The 17,994-nt window shown below is 37.0% G+C and overlaps 1 protein-coding gene across 7 annotated transcripts in view; it reads left to right on the forward strand.

Moving 5' to 3' along the window:
* Nucleotides 1-17,994, forward strand: part of LOC116857634 (zinc finger protein 573) — a 32,225-nt gene that overhangs the window by 10,361 nt on the left and 3,870 nt on the right. Inside the window, exons 3-5 of one of the 7 annotated variants that reach the window (XM_032841893.1) lie at nucleotides 1,125-1,208; nucleotides 2,502-2,634; nucleotides 3,702-3,800. In XM_032841893.1, the coding sequence (XP_032697784.1) occupies nucleotides 1,152-1,208; nucleotides 2,502-2,634; nucleotides 3,702-3,800 (289 nt within the window). In that variant the 5' untranslated portion in view covers nucleotides 1,125-1,151. Of the gene's footprint in view, nucleotides 1-1,124; nucleotides 1,209-2,501; nucleotides 2,635-3,701; nucleotides 3,801-8,924; nucleotides 9,058-17,994 lie in introns of those variants that run through there. The other 6 variants (XM_032841894.1, XM_032841895.1, XM_032841899.1 and 3 more) reach the window with 6 other exon arrangements.

Below are 17,994 nucleotides of genomic sequence, written 5' to 3' on the forward strand. Positions count from 1 at the left end.
AATAAATAAAAATTTAAAAAAAAATAAATAAAATTAAATGAAGTTTTGAGGCACCTGGGTGCCTCAGTTGGTTAAGCATCTGCTTTTGGCTCAGGTTATGATCCCAGGGTCCTGGGATTGAGTTCTACATTGGGCTCTCTGCTCAGCGGAGAGCCTCCTTGTCCCTCTCCCTCTGTCTACCACTCTACATGTGCTCTCTCTCTCTGTCTAATAAATAAATAAAATCTTTTTTAAAAATTAAATTAAGTGAAGTCTCTACTTCTTGGATAATAGCTTCTAACACATACATAAGTATATGTATAGCTTTTTAAGTTAATGTATGGCCACTGTTAAAATAATTATGAAGTATATTTAAAACAAAAAGAAAACCAAGATTACACCTATAAAACAAAGTGATAGTAACAGAGGATTGTATAATGTAATAAAATGGATAAATTACCAACCCTTCCAATGGAAATCCTATTCCCTGTCCTTTAATGTCTCTCTTTTTTAATGATCTGATCATGTTGTTCTCCTATTTTTTATCTTATTTTTCTATCAGTAGTATATCTGTAATATTTTCCATGTCCTTAAATATGTTTTCCTATTTAGCATTTAATGGCTGCTTTGTATTCTGTTGCCTGAATATTTAGTATTTATGTAGTCAGCTTGACTGGACTCAAAACACAGAATGTAGGCCTAAGCAGTTCCTTCTTTGTGTTCATTTCCCATACATTGACCAACTTAAGTGGACCCTGAGGCCATAAAAGCACCTCTGGTTTGGATGATGAGGCCTCTATCAGCCTTGGAAGGTGGGAGTGAAGGCAGGTGAATCCACCCATGGAAAGACTGAGCAGCTCAACCTCAGGACTAAATAAGCTTTCCCAACGTGGGATCTTGTCCATTCGGTCTCCTGCTCCTGTATTCGGGTCTGGCTTTAATGCCAGAAATGACTTTACAACCACCTTTGTGTAGTCTGGTGTCCTGGGACCTGGGAGAGACCTTAGATCATCTTCTATTTTTCCTCAAATTGTGCAGTAGTGGGGGCTAATTTTAGAAGAATGGGGGAACAAAAATATTTTATTGAATTAAGTCATATTGGGAACACTAAAACTTTTTTTTCTTCTCTCAGCTTTTTTCTCTCAGATTTTCTGGAATTTGAATATTTTTCAATGGAGGAACACCAAGGAGCACTGATCAGGTCTGACATTTCTAAAACCATGACATGTGTAAGTTGGTTATTTCTGTCTTCTTGCAATATTATGATTTTAGTCTATGTGGGTTTTTGATTAGTTAAGCCAAAGTTTCCTACTTAAAAGGGCCTCATTCAGTTATCTGCTCTACAGTTTGTCCTAAAATTTAAAAAAAAAAAAAAAAGATAGCAAATAGCTCAATTTCCTCCCAATGAATGTTTGTTGTCCAGTTTTTATATTTATTATCCAATTTATTCAATCCACTTATATGCTTATTCTTCAATCAAAGGCTGTGACGGACCAGTAAAGGAGTGAAGTCCCATGAAGGAAATATTTGAATTTCCTTTATATGTCTCTGGTTTGATGAATTAGAGGTGTTGGTCCCATTTAATTACCACAGGTAGACTTTCAAATTTTCCACAGACCTGAATTTTCTAGGCAGTTGAGATATGGATATTGGTATCAGTTGGTCTTAGTCTTAGTATGTGATGGTATCTCATGTTCTTGAGCATTGTAGAATGACTGGAAACATTTGTGTCATGCATCTTGCTAAGGAATTATTGAGAGACAAATATATCTATTTTGTGGTTGAATGTGATCTGTTGAATTTGGGTGACATCTCTTTGATTATGGCTCATCTTCATCAGTATACAGTTAGAAAAATGTTGAGTAACTGATGAAAGATGACTATGAATGAGAATATTATCCTAAGGAGTGCAAATGTGTTGATTTCCAGAATAGATGAAAACCTTTGAAATTTTGTCCAACCGAAGTATATCCATGTCAGGAATGGATTAAGTCTGAGATATCTATAATAAAATGGATTGTGACTCAGCCAAAATTTATCTGTCAAAAACAAAGAAAAATGCTTATGATAAGTCCTGACAAAGGATGAACTCAGTGCTTGTAGAACTGTCAGACTTTTTTTCAAAAGCTTTTACTTAATACAGAAATCTTTGTATTCAGTATGGGAGGGAAATCCCATCTTTGTTTAACTCCGAAGGGAAAATAATTTAGAACCTCACAGTTTTTGAAAATGTATAACATCATGCAACTGGCTGACTACATGATTGTGCATTATACTTTATTGAATGGGGAAAAAACCTTTAATTTCATCCATTCCCCAGTAGGTCTGAGTTTTTGTAATAGTCCACAACCTATAAAGGTTTGTCTGTATTAATAGGATTCTTCAGGAATATGTGGACATTGGGCTTTGATTTTCTAGCCCACTTGTACTATATCATTCCCTTTCTTTAATTCACTCCTGTAATCTCCTGTCTTTACCATCTCAAAAATGTGTTTTCAATTTCATACTACATGGGTTTGCAGTTTCAGGAATTGGTGACATTCAGGGATGTGGCCATAGACTTCTCTCGGCAGGAGTGGGAGTGCCTGGACCCTATTCAGAGGGACTTGTACAGGGATGTGATGTTGGAGAACTATAGAAACTTGGTCTCATTGGGTAAGTTTGTTTGCCACGAGAAATTTAGAATGTGCTCTATGGTATGTTGACTTTCAACACAGGGATTTTCAAAGCTGTCTTTCAAGATGTAAGCTGAATTTCTTTTTCTTGTTCCCAGAGGAAAGTTTGAGGTCTGTCTGTTTGTCAGGGCCTCTGCCACCAACCCTGGTCATTTCCTCTTTTAGAGATACTCACATCTCCCTCTGGCCCTTCCTTACTTCCTCTGGGGCTGGACAAAAATTCCTTATATTTATTCCATATATAGCTTTTGTCCAGGAAGCCTGGCTTACCATTGTGTTCAGGCTGATTTGCTGTGTCATCCTCTGATCCACTTACAGGGCAATAATTAGACATAGACTTGTGATTGACTATAGCTATGAGAAGAGCTCTGTAGCTTCTGTAGTGGTGGACTGGATAAACTGTATTCATTTAAACCTGAAGAGTACACATTTCATTTCCTGCAACCAATTTTGTATGATTTATGGCTGAAAGTTACAATTCACGAGCATGACATCTGTAATTGAATGAATATTTTGTAAGTGAATCAGGATGCTTCTCATTTTTCTCTTAAGGAAATAATATTATTATAATTGGTATTATTTCCCAATGATGACACTCGTACTGAGGAGCGGGAGGAGAGGAATATGTATACATGCATACAAATTTAATCATCAAACAACTATGCAATAATAGTAGTATCACACCCATTTTACTTGCCAACATTGGGGAGGAGTGTGTTGAAATGACTTCCTCAAAGTCACAAGATTGGTAGATATTAGAGGAGAAAGAATTGGTGCATAGGCCCTTAGCTCCAATGAGTGTCCTCAAACATTGTTAACCTTTTCAATCACTTTGTTCAATTTTCTCTTAAGAAGAATCTATATGAGTTTAAATTAAAATAAAATTTTATCATACCAACCTGGTTTCTTAAATCATCTCATCCTTCTATTATCTGAAGTCTGTAGCACTAACAACCTTGATTTCATTATAAATTTAAGTAAAGCTAAAGATTTTGTGAGTTCTGCTTTCATTTCTGTACCATGTGGCTTTTTTATTTTTCTTGTAAGCAGGACATTCTGTTTCTAAGCCTGATGTGGTTGACTTATTGGAGCAAGGAAAAGAGCCCTGGATAATTTTGAGGGAAGAAACACAAAGACAGTACACAGGTAAGGAGGGGAAGGAAGGCAAAGGAAAACCATCAGGGCTGGTAGCAGCCTGTGTGGTTAAGAGGGAGGAGTACATCCCTGTGGTATTTGTAAAGCCCTCCAAGACTTGGAGACCATGGGCTTGTGACCTGGAGAGGAAATCAAGGTCTCAACACGAGCTACCGAGGAAACTTCAACTTCATGCCATTTGCCATTCATCTTACTTCTCTTATATTTTAAACTCATTTTCACTGAGAGGGAATCTCATTTTTCATTTGTGCAATATTTTATCTATACATGGGATTCTACTGCTCTCTATCTCCCCTTTTGCACAACATACACACACGCACACACACACTTATCAATGCAGTGATAGTGAACAAGACTTATAAGGTCCCTGCTCTTGTGGAATTTACATTGTACTAGGGTGAGGATAACAGTAAACAGCTAAATAGATAAATAATATTGGGAAAAGAATGATGGAAAATAAGCAGAAAATGGGCCATTTTAAATAAGGTGGTTGCAGATGACTTTTCTGAGCAGGTAACATTTGAAAGGAGACCTGAAATAAGGGCATGTGTTTGTTTGGGAAGAATGTTACATCCTAAATGAATTGCTTGGAAGACTCAGAAGATGGGTGGGGAAGAGGGGGAAAGGGATGAGGAGACTAGTGGAAAGAGGGCCAGAGAGAGCTTGGAGGGTTTGAGGAGCAGCATTGTAGACCAAATTAGAAGGCCTAAAGGGAGAGGATTAAGTAACAAGACCACACTGTTAGGAGAAGTCTGCTTCTACAAGGTTTTATTAGATTTGAATTGTTAGGAATAATAAGTATTAGAATCAACATGTAATCTGTTTTTAAATTTTTAATTTTAAACCCTTTTTTAAATGTTAGGCAAACATGGAGAACCACATTAAACAAATGTCTAACTCAATGAGTTAAATATGGTAAACACCCAAATCAGAAAATAAAACCTTTTTTTCTCTTGACTTATTTTGAAATAATTTCAAGTCACAGAAAGATTGTAATAATAGTACAAAAGATTCTTTTATACCTTTTAGCCAGTCTTTCCAAACGAGGAAAGCTTTCCTAGTCCACACTGAAGCCCTTCACCTGTCCACACCCAGTCACAATCTTCAACCCCTGCTGAGTGTACCCACTCTTCTGATTTTAATGGTGATCAGTTCTTTCCCTCTTTTCTCCCTCCAATTTCTCTATATGCTTTTAAAATCTTTAATCTCTAAGATTCCTCTCCATATCTTTTGTTCCTAACCATTTACTTGCTGAAGGAGCATCTTCCATTCTGTTTTGCTGATGCCATTTTGAGATTTACTTAAACATGTTCTCTGACCTCTCTGTATCCTCTAAATAAGTAGTGGGATCAAGAAGCATAATGACAGGGGCGCCTGGGTTACTCAGTCGTAAGCATTTACCTTTGGCTGAGGTCATGATCCCAGGGTCCTGGGATGGAGCCTGACATCGAGCCCCGCATCCAGCCCCGCATCCAGCCCCGCATCAGGCTCCCTGTTCAGTGGGAAGCCTGCTTCTCCATCTCCTGCTCCCCCTGTTTGTGTTCCCCCTCTTGCTGTGTCTCTATCAAATAAACAAATACAATCTTAAAAAAAAGTGTAATGAGATTTAGATTGTCTATATATAATTATATATATTATAGAATATTTAAATATATAAAAATTTTAAATATATACTTAAAATATATTTAAATATATAGAATTTAAATATATGAGATATATTTAAAATATGTATTTTGGCAAGACAACTTCTTCAACAGTCTTCTATACCTAATGTGTTGGCAGTATTGATTGCTGGCTTTCCACATACCAAACAGAACTGAGCTTATTGCTTACTGTGGTAAATGACAACAGTGCCTCTAAATAGCTTTGGTAGAGGGGCGCTGGGTGGCTCAGTGGGTTAAGCCACTGCCTTCGGCTCAGGTCATGATCTCAGGGTCCTGGAATCGAGCCCCATGTCGGGCTCTCTGCTCAGTGGGCAGCCTGCTTCCCCCTCTCTCTCTCTGCCTGCCTCTCTGCCTACTTGTGATCTCTCTGTCAAATAAATAAATAAAATCTTTTTAAAAAAAATAAATAGGGGTGCCTGCGTGGCTCGGTGGGTTAAAGCCTCTGTCTTCGGCTCAGATCATGGTCTCGGGGTCCTGGGATCAAGCCCTGCATTGGGTTCTCTGCTTGGCGGGGAGCCTGCTCCCCTCCCTCCCCCGCCTGCCTCTCTGCCTACTTGTGATCTCTGTCAAGTAAATAAATAAGTAGATAAATAAATAGCTAGCTAGCTAGCTTTGGTAGTGTCTCAAAGGGAGAAATGCCAGGATGGATGTTATTGACAATTGAAAGTTTGGTTTAAGGCCTGTCTTTCAATGTGATTAGGATTGGGTGAAGATCAAGATACAACAGTGGAAAACTCATGGAAATTAGGTAAGAATTTTGAGGCTTGGGGGACATCTGGGAGGCTTGGTTTGTTAAGCATCTGTCTTTGGTTCAGGATCCTGGGATCGAGCCCTGTGTCAGGCTCCCTGCTCTCCCTTTCCCTTTGCCACTCCCCTCTGCTTGTGGTTTCTCTCTCTCTTTCTGTCAAATAAATAAATAAAATCTTTAAAAATAGGGACACTTGGGTGGCTGAGTCAGTTAAGCCTCTGTCTTCAGCTCAGGTCATGACCCCAGTGTCCTGTGGTGGAGTCTGCATTAGACTCCTTGCTCAGCGGGGAGTCAGCTTCCCTCTCCCTCTTCTGTACGCTCTCTCTCTTTCTGTCAAATAAATAAAATATTAAAAAAAAATAAATAACTCTTCAATAAAAACTCAACAACTAAATGTATTATTATACTTTCAATTTTTTACAAACCTAATAGGTGAGAAGTGGTATCTCGTTTCAATTTGTATTTTCTTTATGAGTGAGTGAAAAATTTTTTCATATGTTTAACAGCCATTCCTTTCTATTTCATGACTTTTGGGGGTTGTGTCTCTCCCCCATTTTTCTATCTGGCTTTTTATCATTTGTCCCTCAATTTTTAAGGGTGTTTTTACATATTAGGAATATTAGCCATTTGTCTGAAGTGTATGTTGCAAATATTTTCTCCCAGTTTCTCAATTGTTCTTTTTGTTGTTGTTGTTACTTTGATTATGGCAGTTTATTTATTTTTTAATATAGTCAAATTCATCATTCTTATTATCTCTGAATTTTGTGTCTTGGTTAGAAGCTATCGCAAGGTTAAAGATAAATATACATCTTTTCTTCTATCACGTGAAAGATTTTACTTTTTACATTTAAATCCCTAATCCATTTGGAGTTTGTTCTTGTATATAAAGGTATGGATCTAATGAAATCTTTTCCCACATGGCTATCCCAGTTGTCCCAACACCATTAATTTAAACATCCATCTTTGCTCCCTTCATTTGAAATGCTATCTTCATCATATAATAAATTTCCGTATATTCTTGGGTCTATTTCTGGGCTTTCTGTTCTGTTCTACTGTTTTATTTCTATATCCATCCAAAACTAACACTTTGCTTTTATTATGGTTACATTGTAGCGCATTTTCAATGTGTGTTATGGCTAGTCCTGTCCCCCCTTTTAGATTTTCAGTATTTTTCTTTTCTAATTTTTCAATGTTTGTTTTTCCATGTGAACTTGATTATTGATTATTAATTTTTCTAACTCCATGGAAAGCTTATTGGTATCTTGTTTGAATTGCATTACATTTACAAATTAATTTAAGAAGAACTCTTAAGTTCTTAATTTATAGCTGTTAAGTCTCTTAATTTATAACATTGTCTCCCAATTTATAGCTGTTAAGTCTCTTAATTTATAACATTAAGTCTTCCTATCCAAGAAGAGGGGTTGTTTCTCCCTGTGTTTGAGGCTACTTATATATCTTTCAGGAGTGTTTAAAATTTTTCTGAAATGGGTTTTACATATTTCTTACTAATTTTTTTTCCTAAATATTTAATCTTGTTCTTTACTGTCATAAATCACATTTTATCTACTGTTTTGTCCTTTACCTAGTTATGGTTTTACAATAGGAAGACTCAATTTTTTCAACAGGTTTATTGGTATATAACTTATATAACATAAAATCATTCTATAAAATTGAACAAGTCTGGGGCACCTGGGTGGCTTAGCCGGTTGAGCGTCCGTCCAACTCTTGATACTGGCTCAAGTCATGATCTCAGCATAATGAAATCAAGCCCTGCATGGGGCTCCACACAGCAGGGAGTCTGCTTGAGATTCTTTCCCTCTGCCCCTCCCCCTGCTCATGGGCACTCACTCTTTTTCTCTCCCTCTCAAATAAATACATACATACATACATACATACATACATACATAAATCTTTAAGAAAATAAAGTGAACAAGTCAGGGTTTTAATATAATCACAATTTTGTGCAGCCATCACCAGTATGTAATTCCATCATCCCAAAAAGAAATCTGATACCCATTAGCAGTCACTCTGTACACCCTACTCTCATAGTCTGCTTTCTGTCTGTAGATTTGACTATCAGGAGTATTTTATATACATGGAATCATACACATGAAGACTTGTGTGAATGGCTTCTTTCATAATGCTTTTGAGATTCATCAATGTAATATCAACTTCATTCTTTTATTCTGGCTGAATAATATTCTATTCCATTATTATTTTTGCTTTGATTTTGGTATCAAACTTAAGAAATCATTGTATAATCCAAGGTCTCAAAAATTTACTGCTATGTGTTTTTCTAAGAAGTTCCCAGTTTTAGCTATGACATTTAGGCCTTTGATCCATTTTGAGTTAATTTTCATATGTGCTGTAGGGTGTCAAGTTCCAACTTCATTCTTTTGTACATGAATATCCACTTATTCCTTCATTGTTGCTAAAATGACTTCACTGAATTTTGTTGGCTCCCTTTTCAGTAATGAATTGATCATAAATGGAGATTTTTATTATCTGAATTCTATTCCATTGATCTATATATCTGTCTTTATGCCAGCACCACACTGTCTTGATTTATTGTACCACAGTAGTAAGTTTTGAAATCAGGAAGTGTGGGTACTGTTACTTTGTTCTTTTCTTTCTTTCTTCTTTTTCTTTTTTTCAAGATCATTTTGGCCTTTTGGAGTCTCCTATATTTCCATAATAATCAGCTTGTCATTTTCAGCAACAAAAGCAGTTGCCATTTTGATATGGATCTCATTGCATCTGTTGATCAGTCTGTGAAACATTATAATCTTAACAGCATTGCCTTTCATGAACCTGAGAGGTCTCGCCTATTATTTAGGTATTTAACTTCTTTCCACAATATTTTGAAGTTGTCAGTGTATAGATCTCAGGCTTCTTTTGTTCAGTTTATTCCTATGTATTTTATTCTTTTTAACATAATTGTAGATGGCATTTCTTTCTTAATTTTGGTTTTAGATTAGTACCCTTGATTTTAGTAAGTTGACTTTATATCCTGGTATACTACTATGTCATCTGTGATATAGTGATAATTTTATTTCCTTTTTTTGGATAATTTTATTTCTTCTTTACCTCCTTTTTACTTCTGATTTATCTTGTCTAATTGAATGGCTGATATCTTTACTACAGTCTTGAATAGTTGCAGGGACAGTCGGGTTCCTTGATTTGTTCTTGATCTCGGCAGAGATGTCTGGATAAACCAGCTTTAGAACTAAGGATATGTGTGTGTGTGTGTGTGTGTTTTGTGTTGTGGAAGTATCCCTGAGCTCCTGTTTGCTTGGATTCTTCTCTGCTAATATTTTATATGTTTTCTCTTGATATTCGTAAGTTATTTTGGCCCATATTTTCTTTTAATGTCTCTTATCAGGTTTAGATTTTAATTTTTTTTCATAAAAATTACAAGAGAATTGGAAAGTTTTCCTTTGTTCTCAATGACCTAGAACAGCTTATGGAGCATTATTAGCTCTACGGGTAAAAGCAATCCCTCTTATTATCTGTCTATATGACCTTCTGTGACTTGTCTCCTAATATTTCCTCCAAAAAGGACAAAGGAGTGAAAAAGTAGTAAATCTAGGCAAAATCCACATCCTAGCCTATCTTAAAGGCAAGATACCAAAAGTTCCTTATATCTGTAAGAAAAAGACTAAAATTAAAACCCCAGGACACTCACCCAGTAAAGGCAGTTGGTTCTTTGCTCTAAAATTAGGGTGTGCCTGGGTGGCTCAATGGGTTAAGCTTCTGCCTTCAGCTCAGGTCATGATCTCAGCGTCCTGGGATCAGCCCCTGCATTGGGCTCTGCTCAGCAGGGAGCCTGCTTCCCCCTACCTCTCTGCCTGCATCTCTGCCTATTTGTGATCTCTCTCACTGTCAAATAAATAAATTAAATCTTAAAAAAAAAAAAGTAAAATTAGGAGCACCTGGCTGACTCTGTTGGTAGAGCATGAAACTCTTGATTTCAGGGTCATGAGTTCAAGCCCATGTTGGGCATGGAGCCTACTTTAAAAAAAAAAAGTAAAATTCATTACTATTGAAAGAGCTGCACAATGAAAAGGATATTTACATAGATCACCAACTGATAAGATTTTGCCATATCTACTTTATTTCTCTCTGTACTATGTTTATGGAGGTATTGGAATGCATGTTTTAGGTATCATGACTGTACCGGTGAATCATTAAGCATATGTCTCCTAAGAATAAGGATATCTCCACTTAAATAAGAGTATGTTTTTAGGGATGCCTGGGTGGCTCAGTTGGTTGGACGACTGCCTTCGGTTCAGGTCATGATCCCAGAGTCCCAGGATCGAGTCCCGCATCGGGCTCCCAGCTCCACGAGGTGTCTGCTTATCCCTCTGACCTTCTCACCTCTCATGCTCTCTCTCACTGTCTCTCTCTCAAATAAATAAATAAAATCTTTAAAAAAAAATTTTAAAAAAAGACTATGTTTTTAAATTTTTAAAAAAGTTTATGTATGTAGTATGTATGTATGTATGTATATAATCTCTATGCCCAGTGTGGGGCTCGAACTCATGAACCAGAATTAAGAGTTGCATGATCTGGGGCACCTGGGTGGCTCAGTGGGTTAAGCCTCTGCCTTCGGCTCAGGTCGTGGTCTCAGGGTCCTGGGATCCAGCCCCACATCGGGCTCGCTGCTCAGCGGGGAGCCTACTTCTCCCTCTCTCTCTGCCTGCTTTTCTGTCTACTTGTGATCTCTCTCTCTGTCAAATTAGCAAATAAAACCTAAAAAAAAAAAAAAAAGGAAAGAATGAAAGAACTGTATGAACTTTCAACTAAGCCAGCCGTGTTCCCCAAGGGTGTTTTGGGGGCACCTGGGTGGTGCAGCCTGTTGAGTGTCAGACTCTGGATTTCAGCTCATGGTCTTGAGGTCCTGAGATCCAGCCCCCCGTCGGGCTCAGCGCTTAGTGCAGAGTCTGCTGGTCCCTCTCCCTCTTCCTGCTTGCTCTCGCTGTCTCTCAAATAAATAAAATCTTTTTTTTTAAGTGTGTTTTTAAAAGTTTATATAAATATTTTTCACAGAGAGGCAGTTCTATTTTACATAATTGCTAAAATTTTTCTCATGAATTATTCTTTCTGCATTTATTGACATAATCATATGACTTTTTTCCTCCATTGTTCTGTTACTGGTTTGAATTCTGTTTATTGATTGAATTCTGGAGTCTAGTTCCGGTTATGGTGTGTTGATACATTATCCCTTTTCAATATTGTTAGGCTGGAATTTTTAATATTTTACTTAGGTTTTGGAGTGCCTGGGTAGCTCAGCTGATTAAGTATCTGCCTTCAGCTCAGGTCAGCTCAGCCCAAGACTCTGGGATCGAGCTCCATGTGGGGAATCCCTGCTCAGCGGGGAGTCTGCTTCTTCCTCTCCCTCTGCCTGCCACTACCACTGCTTGTGCTCTCTCTCACTGTCAAATAAATAAATAAAATCTTAAAAAAGAAAAATCTTTAAAACATATTTTTTCTTCAGGTTTCATGATGAAATTAGCCTGTAATCTTCCTTTTTTTATTATCCTTTTTAAGGTTAGATAGAACAATTAAATTCACTTTATGAATGTGTTGAGGGGAATGTGTGCTTTCTACCCCCTTTTGGAATGTTTGAAGAAATATGCCAGAAAAGCCATGTAGGCCTTCAGCTACTATTGTAGTTGGTGTTTTTGTTTGTTTGTTTGTTGACAGAGAAGGGTAGGGGCCCTATACAGAGCTCAATCTCACAACCCTGAGATCATGACCTGAGCCGAAATCAAGAGTCAGACACTTTTTTTAAAAAAAGATTTTATTGATTTATTTGAGAGAGAGAGCACAAGCAGGGGCAAGGGTAGAGGGACAAGCAGACTCCCCATTGAGTGGGGAGCCCAATGTGGGGCTCAATCCCAGGACCCCAAGATCATGAGCTGAGCTGAAGTCAGACGTTTAACCGACTAAGCCACACAGGTGCCCCTGAAGATGATTTTTAAAATTTACTTGGATTGGGGTTCCTTGCTGGCTCAGTGAGTAGAGCATGTGACTCTTGATCTCAGGGTCATGGATTTGAGCCCCACATTGGGGGTAGAGATTACTTTAAAAACAAAGTTGTTGTTTTTTTTTTTTTTCAAAAAATAAAACTTAGATTATGTAATTCTAGAATTATTGAAGTTTTCTGTCTATTGATTTTGTAGAGGCTGTTTCCTCTACAAAGATATTTATGTATTTCATCCAGGTAATTAACATAAAAAGGTTGTTTCATGATGTCATTTTACTGCATTTGTGAGGTGTGGATGGCCCATAAGCGGTGTCCCTGTTAGCTGGCATTCCTGCATCGGATATTGTTGCCATCTCCTTTTCCTTTATTAGTTTTGAGAGAATCACATTAGTAACATTGCTTTAAAATAAAATGTGGTATTATTGATCTTCTGTGTTATTTGTGGGCACTATTTTGTAAAAGTACTTTTATCTTTCTAATTTATTTTCATTTCATTCTTTTTCTAGCTTCTTACAATAAATGTTTAGATCATCAATGTTCAGGTTTTCTTTCTCATATGTATTTAAATCTGTTACATAATTTTTTCTACTTTAACTACATTATATGTAAATGGATGCAGATGTTTTAATTTGGTTCAAAATAATTTCTATATGGAAATTTAGAAAATACTACCTTAGATAAACTATTTTCTTTTTCTCCCAGCTTTTTGTTTTTAAAAATTATCAAGCCAAGTGCAAATATTAAAAATATATATGTAGCTAATTACCCTTCACATAGGTTTAACTTTGGTTATTAACATTTCACCTTTTTCTCTCTATATATGCGCCTTTCTTCTTGGCTTATTTGATGGTAAGTAGCAGTTAATCATTACATTTCACCTCTCAAACAGTTCTTTGTGCCTCTCCTAAGAATAAAGTCTTTCTTCTATATAGTCACACTATGACTATCATAGCAATTCAGCCTTGCCATCTAATATAGAGTCCATATTTAAATTTTTTAGCTTTTTCCCAAAAATACCATTTGTAAAATTTATTTCCGTAATCCATTCCAGATTTGTACACTATACTACATTTGGGTGTTGGGCTTCTTATCTTACTGTTATCCTACCTTTTTTTTTTTTTTTTCCACTTTAAGTTTGATTACTTTGTAGTGTCCAGTTTAGTTTTCTTACGGAATGTCTGTCTGCGTTCTGGGTTTGAAGTTTTCCTCTTATCATTAGCATTAGGTTAAACATTTTGCCCAGAGGTGGTGTGTAATTTTTTTGGTAAACTTTATTTTAGGTTGATTCTAGATTTATGGAAAATTACTAAGATAGTAGAGAGATTTCCTGTGTGTACTTCTCCTGATTCCTGCCACTCTTAACATCTTATATCATTAAGATGCATTTGTCAAAACTAAGAAAATGACATTGGTATTAACCAAACTCTAGGCTCCATTTGTATATTTCGCCAGTTTTTCTGTTAATGTCATTTTTCTGTTCCAGGAGCCTTCCATTCAAGGTAACACATTGTATTAATTTGTCATGTCTCCCAGTCTCTCCTGGTTTGTGACAGTTTTTCAAGTTTTCTTTGTCTTTCCATAATTTGACTGTTAACAGAGACTGTCAGGTATCTTTCAGAATACCCCCCAATCTGGGTCTGTTGTTTTTCTCATGATTAGACTGAAGATAGGGGTTTTTTAGAAAGACTGCAACAGAAGTGAAATGTCCTCTTCATCACATCATGAGGGATACATGACATCCGTGTGACGTCACTGGTGATGTTGACTTTTCTCCACTCTTTTTCCTTTTCCATACTTTACTCTTTAGAGCAGCCCACTAAGTGTAGCTCACCATGTGAAGAGGGGTGCAGGATTGGAAATTAAGCTTATGTAGGGTAGAAAATATATATATATATATATATATATATATATAAAATTTATTTGACAGAGATCACAAGTAGGCAAAGAGACAGGCAGAGAGAGGAAGAAGCAGACTCCCTGCTGAGCAGAGAACCCGATGCAGGGCTCGATCCCAGGACTCTGAGATCATGACCTGAACCAAAGCAGAGGCTTAACCCACTGAGCCACACAGGCACCCCCAAATATATATACATTTTTATCTGGAATTCTGTATAAAAGATTTGTCTCTTCCCTTTTATTTTACTGTGGACTCATTCATATTTATCTTACACTTGGAGTTCTAATTATATGTTGCATTCTTTCTTTTGCTTTGGGCACTGATAGCTCTTTTAGTTTGATTCCTGTGTCCATTAATATCCCCATTCTTTTTGTTTTTTGAGGATTTCTTTCCTGATATGATTTTCAGATTCATTTTGGTTTTTTGCCTCTTCCCTGGTACTGGAATCAGCCATTTCTCCTAAGAGCCCTGTTTCCTTTTATTGAAAAATAATATTTAGAAACCAAGATCGGGGGCACCTGGGTGGCTCAGTGGGTTAAAGCCTCTGCCTTCGGCTTGAGTCATGATCCCAGAGTCCTGGGATCCAAGCCCTGCATCGGGCTCTTTGCACAGCGGGGAGCCTGCTTCCCCCTCTCTCTCTGCCTACCTCTCTGCCTACTTGTGATCTCTGTCAAATAAACAAAATCTTTAAAAATAAAAATTTTTTTTAAACTGTAAATAAATAAATAAGAAACCAAGATCAGGGTGCTAGGTGTACTTATTGCTGTTGGAATGCCACCGCCTCTGTTCCCTCTACAGGACCTAGCCAGGCTATAAATGTATGTATACATGTATACTGACATATAGGTGTAATTGTTTTATTATCTGTCTATATCTACATTAAGCTAAACATGAGCTCATACTGATATCTCCAACTGCCATCCAGTATTTCCGGGTGCATTCTAGCTTTCTTGTCTTGTTTATTTGTAACTTTTTTCTCAGTGAGAAAACTGGCTCCCACCATCCATCATCCATCCCCATGAGAAACAAATTTACTAACTTGGTAGTGCTTATGTGCAGTTCCTTTTGCCTTTAATTTTCAGTCAAAAGATTGTTTTTTAAAGTTTGTAATTATTGTTACATCATAGGGCACAGTTTGTCTAGTGTGTTGATCAACTACAAGCACTTTTTAATTTCCCAATATATGTTGATAATCTAGTTGGTTTTGTAATACTGATTTCTAGCATACTTGTGATCAGGCAACAAAATCTGTATGATTTTGATCCTTTGAAATATGTGTTGAGACTTGCTTTACAGCCCAGTTTATGTTCTGTTTTTATAAGTAATTTGCCTGTGACTGAAAAGGAACTGAATTCTGCAATATGTGGCTTATGGCCACAAAGTTCTAGATCTTTATTTATTAAATGTTCCACTCAGACTTTGGATTGTATCAATATTTGGTTTATATCATGCTGTATTAATAGGTAAACACAAAATTAATAATCCTTATTAAGCAATCGTCCATGTGCATTGCAGAAAATTAGAAAATAGAGACAGGTAAAAAAAATTTTTAAATATTAAAATATCTGAGGGGCACCTGGGTGGCTCAGTGGGTTAAAGCCTCTGCCTTCAGCTCAGGTCATGATCCCAGGGTCCTGGGATCGAGCCCCACATCGGGCTCTCTCCTCAGCAGGGAGCCTGCCTCCCCCCTCTCTCTGTGCCTGCCTCTCTGCCTACTTGTGATCTCTGTCTACCAAATAAATAAATAAAATCTTTAAAATATATATTAAAATATCTGATTCCTACCACTGTAACACATTAGTGGATAAAATGCACACACGCCTATACATGTTTTTCTTTTTACCAAAGGGACACATATTCTTACTGTTTTATAACCTGATTTCTTTATCAGTGATCCTTGTTTTATATTTCTATTACATTTTTATTTTACTTCATCTTTAAAACCCAAGTTCGGTTCTTTTTTTTTTTTTTTAAGATTTTATTTATTTATTTGACAGAGATCACAAGTAGGTAGAGAGGCAGGCAGAGAGAGAGGAAGGGAAGCAGGCTCCCTGCTGAGCAGAGAGTCTGATGCGGGGCTTGATTCCAGGACCCTGGGACCAGGACCCGAGCCGAAGGCAGAGATTTAACTCACTGAGCCACCCAGGCACCCCCCAAGTTCTATTCTTATTACCCCATTTAGCCCAATTTGATTTGTTCAAATCAGTATACCAATGCAAGACTGTGCATTCCATTTGGTTATTATACACTGAAATCCCTCTTAATTTAACATATTCCCTTTGTGATACTAACACTTTTTTTTTACTTTTTTTAAAAATTTATTTTGATAAACATATTATGTATTTTTATCCCCAGGAATACAGGTCTGTGAATCGCCAGGTTTACACACTTCACAGCACTCACCATAGCACATACCCTCCCCAATGTCCATAACCCCACCCCCCCTCTCCCAACCCCCCTTCCCCCAGCAACCCTCAGTTTGTTTTGTGAGATTAAGAGTCACTTATGGTCTGTCTCCCTCCCAATCCCATCTTGTTTCATTTATTCTTCTCCTACCCCCTTAACCCCCCCATGTTGCATCTCTACTTCCTCATATCAGGGAGATCATATTATGATACTAACACTTTTGAAGAGACAAGACCTCTTAAATTGCAAAATTTGCCATCTTTTGAACTTGTCTCACTACTGTCCATGATACAACTTGTTTATTCTCTACTCTTTGTATTTTTGTAGATTGGAAATTATTTTCTGTCCCAAGGGATTCACGTTAAATATTTGTGAGAGAAGTACATCACATAGGTGATTATGTGTATTCTTTCAAGAGACACAACATGTTTTGAATTTTACAATTAGTTTTGGACTGTTAAAACTCAGTTAAGCTACCAGTTTGATTCCTCCATTATCTATTTTCATTTACTTAATATGTTTAATCAACATAATCATTTTTTTCTGCTTTTTCTTTTCACAATGTTGGCCAAACACAGCTTCATACTTAGGAACATATGTTTTTTAATGAAACCTTAAATCTTTTAAACTTTCCTTACATGTTTGGCCCAACATTTGTGAGAATTATCTTGTATCTTCCCTGTCCCATTCTTGGAATTAAACATTTCTTTAAGGATTCCGTGATCATAATAATAGATATTTAGAGATGACAGTGTAAATGATCAGGGTACTTGTTGCTGTTAGCCTTTTTGACATTTTTTTCTATTTCCTGAAAATTAACCTGTTTCAGACTTTTGTCCTTTGTAGGATTGTTTTTGGTCAATATTTTCCTATGTTTGTCTTTGACTTTTTTATAATACCTTAATTTTTTTTAAGATTTTATTTATTTATTTGACAGGCAGAGATCACAAGTAGGCAGAGAGGCAGGCAGAGAGAGGAAGGGAAGCAGGCTCACCGCTGTGCAGAGAGCCCGATTCGGGGCTCGATCCCAGGACCCTGGGATCATGACCTGAGCCGAAGGCAGCGGCTTAACCCACTGAGCCACCCAGGTGCTCCTAATACCTTAATTTTTTGTTTCTTCTCCCCCTTTTCTTTTTTTTTCTCCCCTCTTTTCATCATTAGTTTAGAAGTGTACCATCATACACTGATTTTTTTTTCCCCCCAAGAGATACCTTTTTGTTTGTTTGTTTTGTTTTGGGGTTTTTTTTTTGTTTTTTTTGTTTTCTTACAGAGTGGAGGTGGGGGGGAACAGGGAGCAGGAGAGAGAATCAGGCTCCAGACCTGGCTCTGAGCCCAATGCAGGGCTTGATCTTCAAGATCATGACCTGAGCCAAAATGAAGAGTTGGACACTAACCAACTGAGCCACCCAGGCGCCCCCAAGAGATATCTTTTTGAATTTATGTGTTGATTTTCTTTTTCTAAACTCATTACATTCTGGGTT

This window comes from Lontra canadensis, unplaced genomic scaffold, assembly GCF_010015895.1.
Source record: "Lontra canadensis isolate GAN:19392208 unplaced genomic scaffold, GSC_riverotter_1.0 scaffold125, whole genome shotgun sequence".
Classification (NCBI taxonomy): domain Eukaryota; kingdom Metazoa; phylum Chordata; class Mammalia; order Carnivora; family Mustelidae; genus Lontra; species Lontra canadensis.